The sequence below is a fragment of the Mustela putorius genome, unplaced genomic scaffold (genome assembly GCF_011764305.1).
Source record: "Mustela putorius furo isolate JIRA1106 unplaced genomic scaffold, ASM1176430v1.1 tig00000496_pilon_pilon_pilon, whole genome shotgun sequence".
Classification (NCBI taxonomy): Eukaryota; Metazoa; Chordata; class Mammalia; order Carnivora; family Mustelidae; genus Mustela; species Mustela putorius.
This window is the reverse complement of record NW_025421401.1, coordinates 278,462-292,861: the sequence shown is the minus strand read 5'-3', so window position 1 is coordinate 292,861 and position 14,400 is coordinate 278,462. Positions and strand designations below refer to the sequence as shown.

The 14,400-nt window shown below is 37.0% G+C and overlaps 1 protein-coding gene across 1 annotated transcript in view; it reads left to right on the top strand.

Annotated features, from left to right (window-relative positions):
- Positions 1-14,400, top strand: part of TDRD5 (tudor domain containing 5) — a 90,233-nt gene that overhangs the window by 52,871 nt on the left and 22,962 nt on the right. The window contains exons 8-13 of the mRNA XM_004762007.3: positions 2,471-2,676; positions 3,919-4,136; positions 6,861-7,073; positions 7,607-7,673; positions 13,345-13,545; positions 14,018-14,176. Coding sequence (XP_004762064.1) covers positions 2,471-2,676; positions 3,919-4,136; positions 6,861-7,073; positions 7,607-7,673; positions 13,345-13,545; positions 14,018-14,176 — 1,064 coding nt within the window. The remainder of the gene's footprint in view (positions 1-2,470; positions 2,677-3,918; positions 4,137-6,860; positions 7,074-7,606; positions 7,674-13,344; positions 13,546-14,017; positions 14,177-14,400) is intronic.

Below are 14,400 nucleotides of genomic sequence, written 5' to 3'. Positions count from 1 at the left end.
TAAAGATTTAAGAGAAGGAGGGAAAGACAGAGTGAACCAGTGTGGGGAGAGATAGAGAGAGGGCAAGAGGGAAAGCTGACTCCGAGCTGAGCACAGAGCCTGACTTAGGGCTTGATCCCACAACCCTGAGATCATGACCTGAGCTAAAACCACACGAGTTGGATGCTTACCCAACTGAGCCACCCAGGTGCCCCAATAGACCATCTGAATTTTTAAAATATGCTTTTTTCCTGATCCAAATACTTGGATAACTCTGAAGAAATAAATAGTGATCTGATGGGGAAGCACCAGATCAGTGGTTGTTAACTCTGGCTGTGCATCAAAAGCTCTTTTAGAAATACATGAATACTTGGAATAAATGGGTGTGTATTGGGACCTATCACTTGTATTTATTTTTAAACAAACTTTTTATTTTGGGATAATTTTAGGTTTAGAGAAAAGTTGCAGAGATATTAACGAATTCTCATATGCCCTTCATCCATTTCCCCTAATATTAACATTTTATATTGCCATGATATATAAATATACCAAAACTAAGAAATTAACTGACACATTACTATTAATAAAACTCTAAATTTTATTTTGGTATTACCATTTTCCCCACAATTGTTCTGTTTCTGGATCCATTCCAGGATACCACATTGCATTTAGGGCACTTGAGTTTTGTTTGTTTCTTGTGTTTTTCTTTGACTTAGTTTTTTTTTTTCCTTTTGAAATTTTTATTGAGAGTATTACATGTTTATATACATTTATAATGAATGAGTGCAGAGATTCCATGTACTTTCTCCTCTGTTTTCTCAGTGGTCATGCTAAATGATAGTATACTATGGTACTATTGACTCTTGAACAATGTGGGTTTGAACTGGTTAGGTCCACTTAAATATGTATTATTTTTGGTAAAATCAGTACAGTACTGTAAATGTAGTTTCTCTTCCTTGCTTTTTTTTTAGAATTTTTCTTTAGTTTATAAGAATACAGTATATAGGGACGCCTGGGTGGCTCAGTTTGTTAAGCAGCTGCCTTCGGCTCAGGTCATGATCCCAGCATCCTGGGATCGAGTCCCACATCGGGCTCCTTGCTCCACGGGGAGTCTGCTTCTCCCTCTGACTCTGCCTTCCACTCTGTCTGCCTGTGCTCGCTCTCCCTCTGAAAAATAAATAAATAAAATCTTAAAAAAAAATACAGTATATAACATATGACGTACAAAATATATGTTAATCAACTGTTTATATTACAGTAAGGCTTCTGGTCAGTAGTAGACTATTATTATAAAGTTTTGGGGGAGTCAAATATTATATGCAGATTTTTGATGAATGGGGGCTTGATGTCTTTAACCCCTGCATTATTCAGGAGTCAATTGTACTTATACTTTTATAAGCTTTTAAAAATGATTTTGATGTGTAGCAATTTTTTGTCCAAAATATTAGTGTAGCTTTGCTGATTTTCCTGATTATTAAAATAACTCATGTTCATTTTATAAATTATCACAGGTGAGTGTAAAGTTGGAAGTGAATAATTACCATTATTTTACTTCCCCCCAAAATGCTGTTAAGAGTTTTTACATAGTCTTCCAGATTTTTTCAACATGTATGTAAGCTTAGCTAGATTTTTGGAAAACTTATAAAAGCAACATTTACTTATTTAAAGAATTCTAGCAGTGTAGAGTGGTAACTAGTAATTTCTTTTAATGGGTCCTTTTTGGACCTTTTATATATATAACATAGTTATTTATCATATGTATAATTTTCTTGCATAAAACAGTATTATATAAATGTATAAGTTCTTGCTTTTTATACTTCATATATTATGGATATTGTTCTATACTAGCATAAATAAGTTTATTTCATCCTTTTTAACTACATGTAATTCTTTTATGTGACTGTATTCATTCAATCAGTTTCCTATTCACAGGCATGTAGAATGTATTTTTTTATCATTATAAAAGATACAAATGTAGATACCTACATCTTTTTGCACTTTTATTCGTTTTTCTTTGGAGTCACTATAGTTTTAGGTCTATTTGAAGTCTGTTTTAATGTGTCAACCGCTTACAATCATCATGCATATGTAATTTGAACAAAATAATATGATTGATTTGGTAATTCCCTAAAAATTAAGGCTCTGTGTTATGGAATATTAAGTAGTCACATACATTGTACATTAAGCAACAATGCGCATTCACTGCTAAAGTTGAACAAAAAATAAATTGAAATCAGGATATTGAAAAATAAAACCTTTAGTCAAAGTTACCTTGCCAGACTTACTCTGTCCCTGCCAACATAAATAATTTAAGATTTGTTCCCTTCTAGTACTTCCTTTTATCTCTCCGTAATGAAAGTTCTGCAATGACAGGTTCATGTCTCTTCATTTATCATTATTTGTCCAGTGCCTGGTCCATAGAATGTACTTGGTAACAGTTATACAGATTGTTATAGTAGCTATCCACAATCTGCTCTATTGATTATTTCAGATGGAGACGTTTCATCAGTCAGAAATTCATGTTTAGTTCAATCAGATAAGAAAATAGAAGTCAAAGCTTATGTCTCCAGTCCCCCTAGAAATTCACTGTCTACTACTGCTGTCAAGGAGACTGCATGGGATTGTCCTAAAAGCCATGAGGAGCCAAAACAGAAGATTTGCAAGAAGCCTAATCTGGTGGTAAAGCCTTTACAGTTGGTAAGATTTAACGACTTTGTATACTGGAGATTCAGCATTATGAACTGAATGAATTTTTCTTTAAACCAAAGTTCTATTTTAGAAAATATTTATTTTATAAATATATTATAAAAATATTTATTTCTTGATAGATGATTTCTTAGAGCAAAGATCTGGTCTGAAGTCACCTTAAATGGCATTTTTTCTGATTTTCAGTCTTTGTATGACTAATTTCATTCAGGTTTCATTTTAAAGTTTTCAGGTGGCTTTAATGATTTGCCAGTTTTCTCAAGAGGTTACAGCCAGTGCTCAGTCCATGTTTTTTAAAATGTGGGCTGGAAAACCCTTGAGGGCTTCAGAAGGAAGAATCAAGGAGCTTTGTTTTTGCTGTATGTCTCAGCTGCTGCAGTGGCTGCTGCCCCTGTCCTCAGTTATAGGGTGCTTTTCCTTTTTTCTTTTTCATTATATTCTCCTTTTTTTGTGTTCTCCTCTTCTGTTATTTATTGTTAAGGAATTAATTGCTTACTCTTCTTTTCTTCTACCATCTATACCTGGCTTCTTTCATGAAAGGAAAACATTTTGTTTGGAAAGCCTACTGCATATTTTCTAGAGAACAAGAGAAAGGCCTAAAGGAAAATAACATATTTCAGAATAAGAGTGTTTAAGAAACCCTATTTTTGGTTGGAAGACTAGTGTGAAATTTAGCATTCTTTAAAGTTGCCTTTGTTGGTAGGGCTGGGTAAGATGACAGTCTATGTTGCCTCAGCCTGAATATTTTAAGTACCATATTTGCAGTTTTGTATGGGGCAACTGTATAACATACTTTTAATATCATAAGGCAGTAGTTTTCATATATTAATGTAGTAAGGATCACCTAGGGAATTTTTTTTTAAAGATTTTATTTATTTATTTGATAAAAAGCACAAGCAGGGGGAGTGGCTAGCAGAGGGAGAGGGAGAAGCAGGCTTCTTGCTGATGTGAGGCTCCATCCCAGAACGCTGGGATCATGTCCTGAACTAAAGGCAGATGCTTAATCCACTGAGCTCCCCAGGCTTCCACCTAGGGAATTTATGAGTGCATAATCGGAGGCCCCACTTCCAGGTGCTCTGTTTCAGTCTGTCCTGTCTAATGCCTTAAGAGGCTTCATTTTATAATTCCCCCGGTGATTCTGATAAAGACTCATGACAAATACTTTGAGAAATGTCACAGTTTGAAATGCCACTTAAATTTTTAGAGCAGTTTCTTTTCTTTTTTAACTTGTAGCAAGTAGAAGTTAAGTCACAGCTCAACCTGGAGATGGCAAATCATGATATCCCACCAGACGCTGTACGGGACAAGCAACTATGTAGACTGCCGCCATTAGATACCAGTACCCTTGTGGGGGTCTTTGTGGAGTATATCATCTCTCCGAGTCAATTCTACATCCGAATCTATAGCAGGGATTCATCAGAGTTACTTGAAGACATGATGATTGAGATGCGGTAGGAGTCCGTTGTTTTCAGTGTATTTTTCATGTATCTCATTCTAAATCAGAAGTTCTCAATATTTTGGTTTTAGGGTGGTTAAAAATTAAGGACTCGAGAACTTCTGTTAATTGATATTTATCTTAGAAATTAAAACTAACATTTACATATTTTTTGTCTAAAAATAATGTCCATTTGTGTAAATATGAATAACATAGTTCTATGAAAAATAACTTTTCCAGAAATCAGAATATTGCCATTTTTCTACATTTTTGTAGATCTCTTTAATATCTGTCTTAATAGAAGAAAGTTTGATTTTAATATCTGCTTTTGTCTTTAATCTCTTGAGGTACATTGTTTTGGTCGATGTATGGGAAAACATCTGGCCTCATACAGATGCATAGTTGGGAAAAGGAGTATTTTAATAGCTTTTCAGAAAAATTGTGAAAATTTTTGATGTTTCCAGAAAATTTAATATAGATACCTTTGATATTTTCAGAAAATTTGTGAACATTCCAAAATCTGGCAAGTGGTAGTTCTTTAAAGATTAGTTGCAATGTGGAATTTGAACTTTTCACAGTCTACTGTGTTAAGTCCATTGGTCTTTGCACCTTGAATGAATCCAGGATTGGTTATGCAATTGCAGGCTCCAGCACAGAATTAAAATGCAAGGTGCCAAGTTTAAAAATCATTAAGAATTTCGGGACAATGGCAGAACATTAAAGCAAGCATAAGGCCCTTCTTCTTTATTTTTTTTTTTTAACATAAGACCCTTCTAAGTGTGGACTCAATACAGCTGGCCCTGAAAGGATCTTTTACCCCCATTAATAATTTTAAAACACCATGCATTGGTAATTTGGAAAATACTGGTTTGCTGAGTTATGTAGATCTTCCACATTTATTAATATCATCACTGATCTCATCAGATAAGTATTAGGGAGCTGTTGAGCTTTTGGTGGTAGATGCAACATTTCCAAAATCCTAATTTTCACTTGAAAGCCTTAAATTTTATCAGTGATGACAAATATTCTCAGTGTTTTCCTTGAAGTGACAGGCTCATCTCATTTTTTTGAGAAAATATGTGTCAAATGCCTAAGTCTGAATAAACAAAGTTTGATAATGGTCCTTTCAAGCAAAAATGGTGTTCCTTGAGAACAATAGCTAGTTCATTTTCTAAGTAAAATATTGCACAAAAAGAGTAGCTAGTTCAATTCACAACTCAAATGTATAAGTGCTTTTCTGTAAGACAACTTGAGAAGTGATTTCTGTGTATAGTACTTCCACTTTTGTCACATAGAACATTGAAAAGCTGGTCACTCAGTGGTTGAGATTTAATAAAACTTCATTTTTATTTATCAAGGACATTCTTAAGTGATATTGGTTTCTTTTTTTCTTTTATCATGAGTGCATGGCAGTGACATGTAAATGACAGCTAGTAAAGTTGGTGCTGTTGCCTTGATTTGGCTAAGGCACCTTGCTTTTTATACCATCACTGCAAATACTAACACAGTGAAAAAGGCAAATTGCTATTTTCACAATAATACAGAAATATTAAAATAGTCTTTATTTTATGGACTTGTTGAAAGGGCATCAGGGTCTCAGGGTTTTGGAGAACTGTTATTCTAAATTAATCTCTTTTCTCTGCTGAAAATGATGCCCTTTCTTAGTAAAAATCATGTAAAATGTGTACATTTCCGATTGCTTTAGATTTATTCAGGAACAACAGTATCATTTTTGCATTGTTGTCACATGTAAGAATAATTTATTATATACCTCTCCAAGAGCAGTCCATTTTAGCACATTATATACTTCACTGCTCTCTTACCCAAGAACACCTGGCATTATGTAAGTCACATAATAATCACTCAGTACAAATATTATCATATATTCCATTTCAGTATACCTATAAGATTTAGTATGTTTTAAAGCACACTTGCTGGCTCTGTGACCTTGAAGTTACTTTAACTCTCTAGGTCCTAGTCTCCTTATCTCTAAAGTAGAGATTGTAATAGTACCTGCCTCACAGAGCTGTGAAGATTAAAGTACTTAGGATGGAGTCTGGCTCAAAAGTTGGCGGCTGTTATTGTTAATACCAAATCTGCTGTGTGCTTGGGATGTTGAGGCATGAGGAGTATGAGGAGAAGACAGACATGGTCTTTGCCTTTGTCAGCACCACGATTGTCTGGGAACATAGGGGATGTGTGGGGCATTGCATGAGGTGGTAACTCTGCCTGGGCAGGTAGAAGAGAGTTTCACAAAGGAGGTGCTTGAGCTCTGCTTAAAAAACAAGTAAGAATTTGCCAGTCAAGGAGGTGTGTGTGGGTATGTGCAGACAGTCACTGGCACCAAGGCCAGTGTTGGCATTAACGACGGGAGTAGCATTGTGCTCTGGGAGCAACAAGTAGGGACGTGAAGTCACAACTGTGTGAGGTTGGGTGGACAGTGACCGAAGGTGAAACTGGAATACTAGGAAAGAGCTGGAGTTGGGTTACATTTTGTTCAGAGAGTATGAGCTTAAAGGAATGTGTAACTTTTTATTTGAAGAAGTTTATTGATGAAGAGAAGGGATTTGGATAAGAAAGAGGAAAATAAAATTAATTAGTATTAATAAGCATTGACAAATCAGAAATCGGAGGGATTCTTTTCCTTTCTGCCAAGACTTACTTGCTCTTGATACATCAGTAAAAATGATCTTGGTCTTTTCTTCCTCTGTGTGATTCCCTGTATTATGGAATTCTGTAGGCGCTGCTACTCTAATCAGCTGGTTTCTGATCGGTACGCCATGCCAGAGTATTTCATCCAACCAGGACATCTCTGTTGTGTAAGGATTTCTGAGGATAAGTGGTGGTATCGTGTCATTATCCATCGAGTCCTTGGGAAGCAGGAAGTTGAAGTATTCTACCCAGACTTTGGAAATATAGGAACTGTTCAGAAGTCCTCCCTGAGATTTCTCAAGTGAGTTAACAAATCTTATTAAATTATTCTTAAGTTTTGAATCCTTGTGCTGAAGCCACGTGGAGTTAGGATCACTCTTCCTTTTCTCTTGCCTTCCTCATTCTATTCTTCCCTCCTTTCCATCCCTCTCTGTTCTTAGTGCAGATGGCCTTGGCATGCAGTTCCTTAGTTTCACAGGGGGATTATAATATCTTATGTCTTCTTTCACATGACTATGAATCTGAACGGACCATGAGACTAAATTCCAGTCTCTTATTAAGAAAATGATTTTTTGGGTCATGCTAAGAGTTATATTTATATAGCATGAAGGTTGGTTTGTTTCTACCTATATTTTAATTGCACGACTTTCAGAGATTATGTTTTAAAATTTTATTTCTTAGATTGCTTTGAAGTGTAAGACATTATCTTAAAAATGCATGAATAAAATACTCTGAAGTGGTGTGAATAGCTAAAATCAAGAATGGGTTAGAGATTCTGTGAAATATATTTAAAAATATGATTCAGTAATTCGTGTATTTGCTTTTCTCTTACAGGTGCTGCTACACAAAGCTTCCAGCTCAGGCTATCCCTTGTTCTTTGGCTTGGGTGAGACCAGTAGAGGTATGTTCGTTCCCCATTTAATCAGCAAACATTTGATGTTGCGAGCAGTTCTAGGATCTCAGGATACAGAAATAAAACATGGAATGAGCCCTACAGTGAGAAGTCACTGTAGATACTCTGGAAGGTAGACGTGGAAATAGAAATCAGGGTGCTGTGTCGTATTTGCTGTAGAGCTGTTTATAGGGTACGCTAGGGCTGCAGAAGGAGGAGTGCGCTTCTCTCTCGAGGGTAGTCAGGGATGACCCTCCAGTCGAGGTGGTGTGGAGTAGAATTTCGAAGGAAGACTAGACAAGAAAAGAAAGACGTTCCAGCCAAAGGGAGGGTAACATAAAATACCTCAAATTTGAGAAATGATAAGTGGCTCAGTTTGCTTACATGGCAGCAGAGGAGCTGGTGGATGGCAAGTGATGTGAGAGAAACACACCCTGAGTGGGGATGTGTGTCTGTGTTCAGGAGTCTGGACATTGTCCTTCAGATGCTGGGGAGCAACTAGAGGACCTACCTAGGAAACCACTATACTCAGTTATCTGTTTTTTAAAGGATTCTTTAATAACATAGTTGTGTGAGATGACTGGAGGGGATGAAGCAAGAGGAATTTTCATCCATGTAGATAATACTTTTTTATGTAGTTATCAATATCATGCACCTAACTTTGTGTTTTTCCCTCAGAACTCTTTTATCTTTTTAAAAAGATTTTATTTATTTATTTGACAGAGACAGAGATCACAAGTAGGCAAAGAGGGGGGAGAAAGCAGGACCCCTCCTGAGCAGAGAGCCTGATGTGGGGCTCAATCCCGGTACCCTGAGATCATGACCTGAGCCAAAGGCAGAGGCTTAACCCACTGAGCCACCCAGGCGCCTCCCCCCCCACTTTTTTTTAAGATTTTATTTGAGAGAGAGAGTGCACATGAGCAGTGGGAGCGGCAGGCATATGGAGAGGGAGAAGCAGGCTCCCTCCTCGGGGATCATGGGATCCTGACCTGAGCCAAGGACGGATGATTGACCTATTGAGCCACTCAGTCACCCCAGAACTCTTAACTATATATGCCATACATACTTACTACACTCCATTTGTTTGTTTAACCTTAAGTTACCAGTTGCTTATATACTACACGTGTTATTACTTCAAAAAATTATCTGAGGGGCGCCTAGGTGGCTCAGTCATTAAGCATCTGCCTTTGGCTCAGATCATGATCCCGGGTCCTGGGATCTGGGCCTGCATCAGGCGCCTTGCTCAGTGGGGAGCCTGCTTTTCACTCTCCCACTCCCCTTGCTTGTGTTCCCTCTCCTGTTCTCTCTCTCTCTCTCTGTCAAATAAATAAATAAATAAAATCTTTAAAAAAATTTTTATCTGAAAACCACAGTACAGAAGAAAGAAAAATAAAGAAAACATTACTTATTATTCTACTTTTCAAACACATTCAATTTATAACTTTGATGTGTTTCTTTCAGTTTAATTTATTGAGTGTTGGGGGTCAGTTTTTGTAGGGTTGTCAGGATTACATAAAACTAATATTATTTTATATTTTTAACTCAGCATTATTATAGCATAAATTATTATGTTACCATAGTTATCAGTTTTAATAGATTCATATTAATCTGTTAGGTAAATTTATATCATAGATTAACTGTCCCTTTATTGTTAGACATTCAATCTGTTCTGATTTTTAAAAAATTTTTTTATAAGACTTCATTTATTTATTTGACAGAGATCATAAGTAGGCAGAGAGGCAGGCAGGTGGGGGGGGGGGAAGCAGGCTCCCTGCTGAGCAGAGAGCCTGATGTGGGACTTGATCCCAGGACCCTGGGATCATGACCTGAGCTGAAGACAGAGGCTTAACCCACTGAGCCACCCAGGCACCCCTCTGTTCTGATTTTTAAGTATGTAAATAATGTATGCAGTTACAGTTTTTGTGCAAATAAGTATTCAGGATTGTGTTTTAGGGTGCATTTTAGCCTTGGTTTCTTTCTTCCATCAGGAGCTCAGGGCTAAATTTGACCCAGTTGGAGCCAGTGTTCATTACTGTCACATTAGCCAGATGGCTTCCATTTTCCTGTCTCTTTTTGTTTTCTTTTTTCCTTCCTGAAGTGATTCTGACCTTAAGGCTTTTGCTCACTCTGTTCCTTGGAATAGCTTGTTCAAAGCGTTCTCATGGTTGGCCCGTTTTTGTCACTCAGATTTAAGCGCAAATATTATTTCCCTAGAAGGACTTCCTTGACCAGCCAATTTAAAGTACACGCTCCTACTTTAGTCGTTCATTGCAGTTTTTTTTTTTTTTTATCTTTATAACACTCTATCTGGTATTATTGCAATTATTTGTTCACATACATGGTGTAAGCTTCTGAGATGAGGGGCCTTGTCTCTAGTGCCTGGTTAAATGGTCGCGTCATGGTAGGTGCTTAATAAAGGTCATCAACTAAACGAATGAATCTCAACTTTTTAATCTTTTTTTATGGTTTCAAAAATAGTTAATGTGTTTGGTAATGGCAGAGTAACAACAGAGTAGCATGGTGGGACTAATACTCCCATAGGCAAAATCCAAAGCAGGCGGAAAAGCAGAGATCTACCCTTGGGTGTCAAGCTGTAGGTGGTAAGATCAGGAAATTTTCAGCTTCTATGCTGGGGTCAGTCCCCCAGTATGTAGCCTTGCTGGCTTTGGACTGGCAGAAAGCTAGGAGTTATAGGAGAAATACTTGAAGGTAGGGAGCCACAGGATGGCTGTTTCAAAATCAGTGACTGCTGTCTGCCCATATCCTTAGACAGCTACTAAACTGCAGGCAGTAAACCCCAGTGGCCTGAGTGGAACATCACAGTCTTATCTGTTCTTTCTGTCACCTTGCATGCATTATTTTGAAAAGTTTTTTAATCATTCTGCTGACACACTATATTATTTTAGGGATTACTCTGGGAAATACAACACATGTTGTAAATAGCGATCCAAAGACATTAGAACACTTTCTTTAACCTCCTCTTCTGATCTATTTTTGTTGTCTGATTATTGTTTTAAACCCCTCAAGAGGGGCGCCTGGGTGGCTCAGTGGGTTAAAGCCTCCGCCTTCGGCTCAGGTCATGATTCAAGGGTCCTGGGATTGAGCCTCGCATCAGGCTCTCTGCTCAGCGGGAAGCCTGCTTCTTCCTCTCTCTCTCTGCCTGCCTCTCTGCCTACTTGTGATTTCTGTCTGTCAAATAAATAAAAATCTTTAAAAAAAAAACCCTCAAGAAATGGACCACATAAAATGGTGTTCATCTAGATTTAGTCATGTGTTTCTCAACTTCTTAGCTCTTTATTCTTGCCGCCCAAACCCCTTGAGAACATTTTCCTTTTATTTGAACTATATCCTTTAAGATTTCATCTTGCGAGGGTTTGCTGATGGCAGACTAAGTCATGTGTACCTAGACACAAAGTTTTGCTCTTATTTTTGGCAGATACATTCACTACAATTTTAGATTGGCAGGTAATATCTTTAGTGCACTGAAGATATCATGACAGTGGCTTCTGATCTCCCTTACCTTATTGGAGAAGTCAGCTGTCAGGGTGGTGGATAGTCTTTTGAAGGCAGTGTCCTTTTTGTCTATCTGTTTCTTTCTTTTTTTTTTTTTTTTAAGATTTTATTTATTTATTTGACAGACAGAGATCACAAGTAGGCAGAGAGGCAGGGAGAGAGAGAGAGAGAGAGAGAGAGAGAGGGAAGCAGGCTTCCTGCGGAGCAGAGAGCCCGATGCGGGGCTCGATCCCAGGACCCTGAGATCATGACCCCAGCCGAAGGCAGCAGCCCAAACCACTGAGCCACCCAGGCGCCCCTGTCTATAATTGTTTCTAACATTTTCCTGTTTATTGCTGGTGTCTTCAGTTTTAGTATGTTTATGTGTGGATTTATGCTTATTTATCCTGCTTTGTGGTTCATTGAACTCCCTTTATCTGTACTTTGTGACTTTTTATTAAATCTGGCAAATTCCCAGCCACTCTCTCTTCAGTTAGTATTGTCTTTCCCCCATTATTCATATTTATATTCCCTCTCTCTCTGTTTCTGCATCTCTTTCTCTGGGACCACAGTTAAAAGTATGTTAAACTTTCTCAATCTTCCATATTTTTTAAGCTCTGTATTTTATGTATTTCTCTCTTTCCATATTTGCATTCTGGGTTTTTTTTTTTCTTCCCAAATTATCTTCCACTTTACTGATTTACCCTTTAATTCTTTCTAACCTGCTACTGAGTCAGTCTTTTAGGTTTTAAGTTTTAGTTATTATATTTTTACTCTCTAAAAGTTCTCTTTGTTCTGTAGTTTTGCTAGATGAGTTTTTATAGATTGCTGGTCTCTGCAAAGCTTTCAAATTAATCTTTTTTTAAGTGTAGTATGTTTAGTTGCTTTATAATTATCTAAAGTTTTTGAAGGTTTACTTATATTGTTTCTGCTTGTTCTTACTTGTGATTAGTTGTTTCTTTGTATGCCTTTTATCTTTGCCCATGTGCTGTTGATTATCTTTTAAAAATTATTTGTGAGAATGTTTGAATAATATAGGATAAGATTGCCTACCTCTAGAGAGATTTGCATTCACTTCTGCTAGGAAGTGGAAGTACCAGGAAATGAAAGTACCTAGGAATACTCCCTGTCTGGAATCATGTTAATTTGAATGAACAACTTGAGGATTTGTCTACTATCCAGGTGATAATTGAACTGCAAATCCCTGTGAAGGCTAGTTTATTTCTTTTCCTTTTTTTAAAAAAATATTTTATTTATTTGAGAGAGAGAGAAAAAAAGCAGGGAGAGGGAGAAGCAGGCTTCCTACCGAGCAAGGAGCCCGACTCGGGATTTGATCCCAGGACTCTGGGATCATGACCTGAGCCGAAGGTAGTCACTTAACCAACTGAGCCACCCTGGTGCCCCTCTTGTCCTTTTTTAAGGCAAATAGTTCACACTTTTCCTTTAATTCTATCCTGAGAATCTTTTTTTTTTTTAATTTTTAAATTTTTGAAATAAACATATAATGTGTTTTTATCCCCAGGGGAATAGGTCTGTGACTTGCCAGGTTTACACATTTCACAGTACTCATCATAGCACATAGCCTCCCCAGCCCCATATCCCCACCACCCTATCCTGTTCCCACTGCTCCCAGCAACCCTCACTCCTGAGAATCTTTTACTCTCTTGACAGTTCTTTGATGCTTTTGGACATATTTAGAAAATATTTTATCTAGAATTTTAGTGGTTTCTGTGGAAGGATTAGTCCAGTAATTTAACTTACTTATTTCTGAAAATGAAAGTGTTTCACCACATAAATAATAAATGTTTTGGGTGCCTGGGTGTCTCAGTGCCTTCGGCTCAGGTCGTGATCCCAGGATCCTGGGATCGAGCCCCACATCGGGCTCTTTGCTCGGCGGGGAGTCTGCTTCTCCCTCTCTCTTTCTGCCTGCCTCTCTGCCTACTTGTGATCTCTGTCTGTCAAATAAATAAATAAAATCTTAAAAAAAATAAAATTTTTTTCCATAATCACATTTTAAATAATTTTTCCTTTACTCTGACTTTTATCCTGCAGTGTGTAATTCTAGTACTTTTATGGCTTTATTTTTACATGAAAATCTCTAGTTCATCAGGAATTTATTTTTTTATGTGGTTACTATAATTCATGTTTGAATTTGTTGTCTGAATCTCATGTCTTGATTACATTTCAGGAACATTGGACATCCAGAGCTATTTTGCAGTTTCAGAAGTTGTGTGGTTTGAAGCCGTTAGTGGGGGTAGTGGATGAATATGTAGACGGAATCCTTAACATTTTCCTGTGTGATACATCGTCAAATGAAGACATCTATTTCCATCATGTCTTGAGAACGGAGGGCCATGCTATTGTATGCCGAGAAAATGTCCCTTCTAAGGTAGAGCAGTCTGGATGTGTTTTGTAATATATTTTATTTACTCTCAATATTTGAAGGTGTAAGATAATTTAATAAAGAAGGTATTTGATGTATTCTTTAATCTTAGAGACATCTGTGAGATGCCTGCCTTCTTAATGCAGAGCAGTCTCTTAATTTTCAAATGACCACAAAAAACCACCTTTGGCTGATGAGAGTGTAAATACTTTTAAGTAACTAATTTGAGGATTCTATCTTACCTCAAATAATTTCTTTGAGGCCTTCTTAGAGAAGACAGCACTCTTCTTTTGCAGATGTTTATGGTGATGTCTGCATCACTGTTAATAATAATTTTTGTGACTCGGAGAAATTATCAATATGGAAAAGTTTTTAACTGTTAAATTTTAGAAGACAACATTTCCACATTTGAAAATTATGAAGTGCTAAATTTTTCACTTTTTCTCTAACTGATCAAACCCTTTTTTTTAAATCCCAGGGTTTCAGAGAACTCAACCCTTTAGCTTTATATACTAAATCCAGTTCAGGGCCAGAAGATGTGGTTCTGACAGAACTGGGTTATCCTTCCCAGCAGCACTATTTTAATGAAGACCGAGAGATAAGTCCACAATCAAAAGAGAGTGAATTATATACCCTGGTGAGAGGTTTTTGCAAAAATTATTATAATCTTTCTTATTATTAACATTTAATGAGTTCTTATTATATGCCAAACACTATGAAAAACAGTGTGAGCATAATATGTAATTTAATCCTCATAGAATGCTTGTGATATAGTTGCTGTAATCATCCTTGCTTTATAGGTGAGGAAACTGAGGCTTTCCAAACCTAGGAAAGTTCAGGAACTTTATGCAATGATCTTAA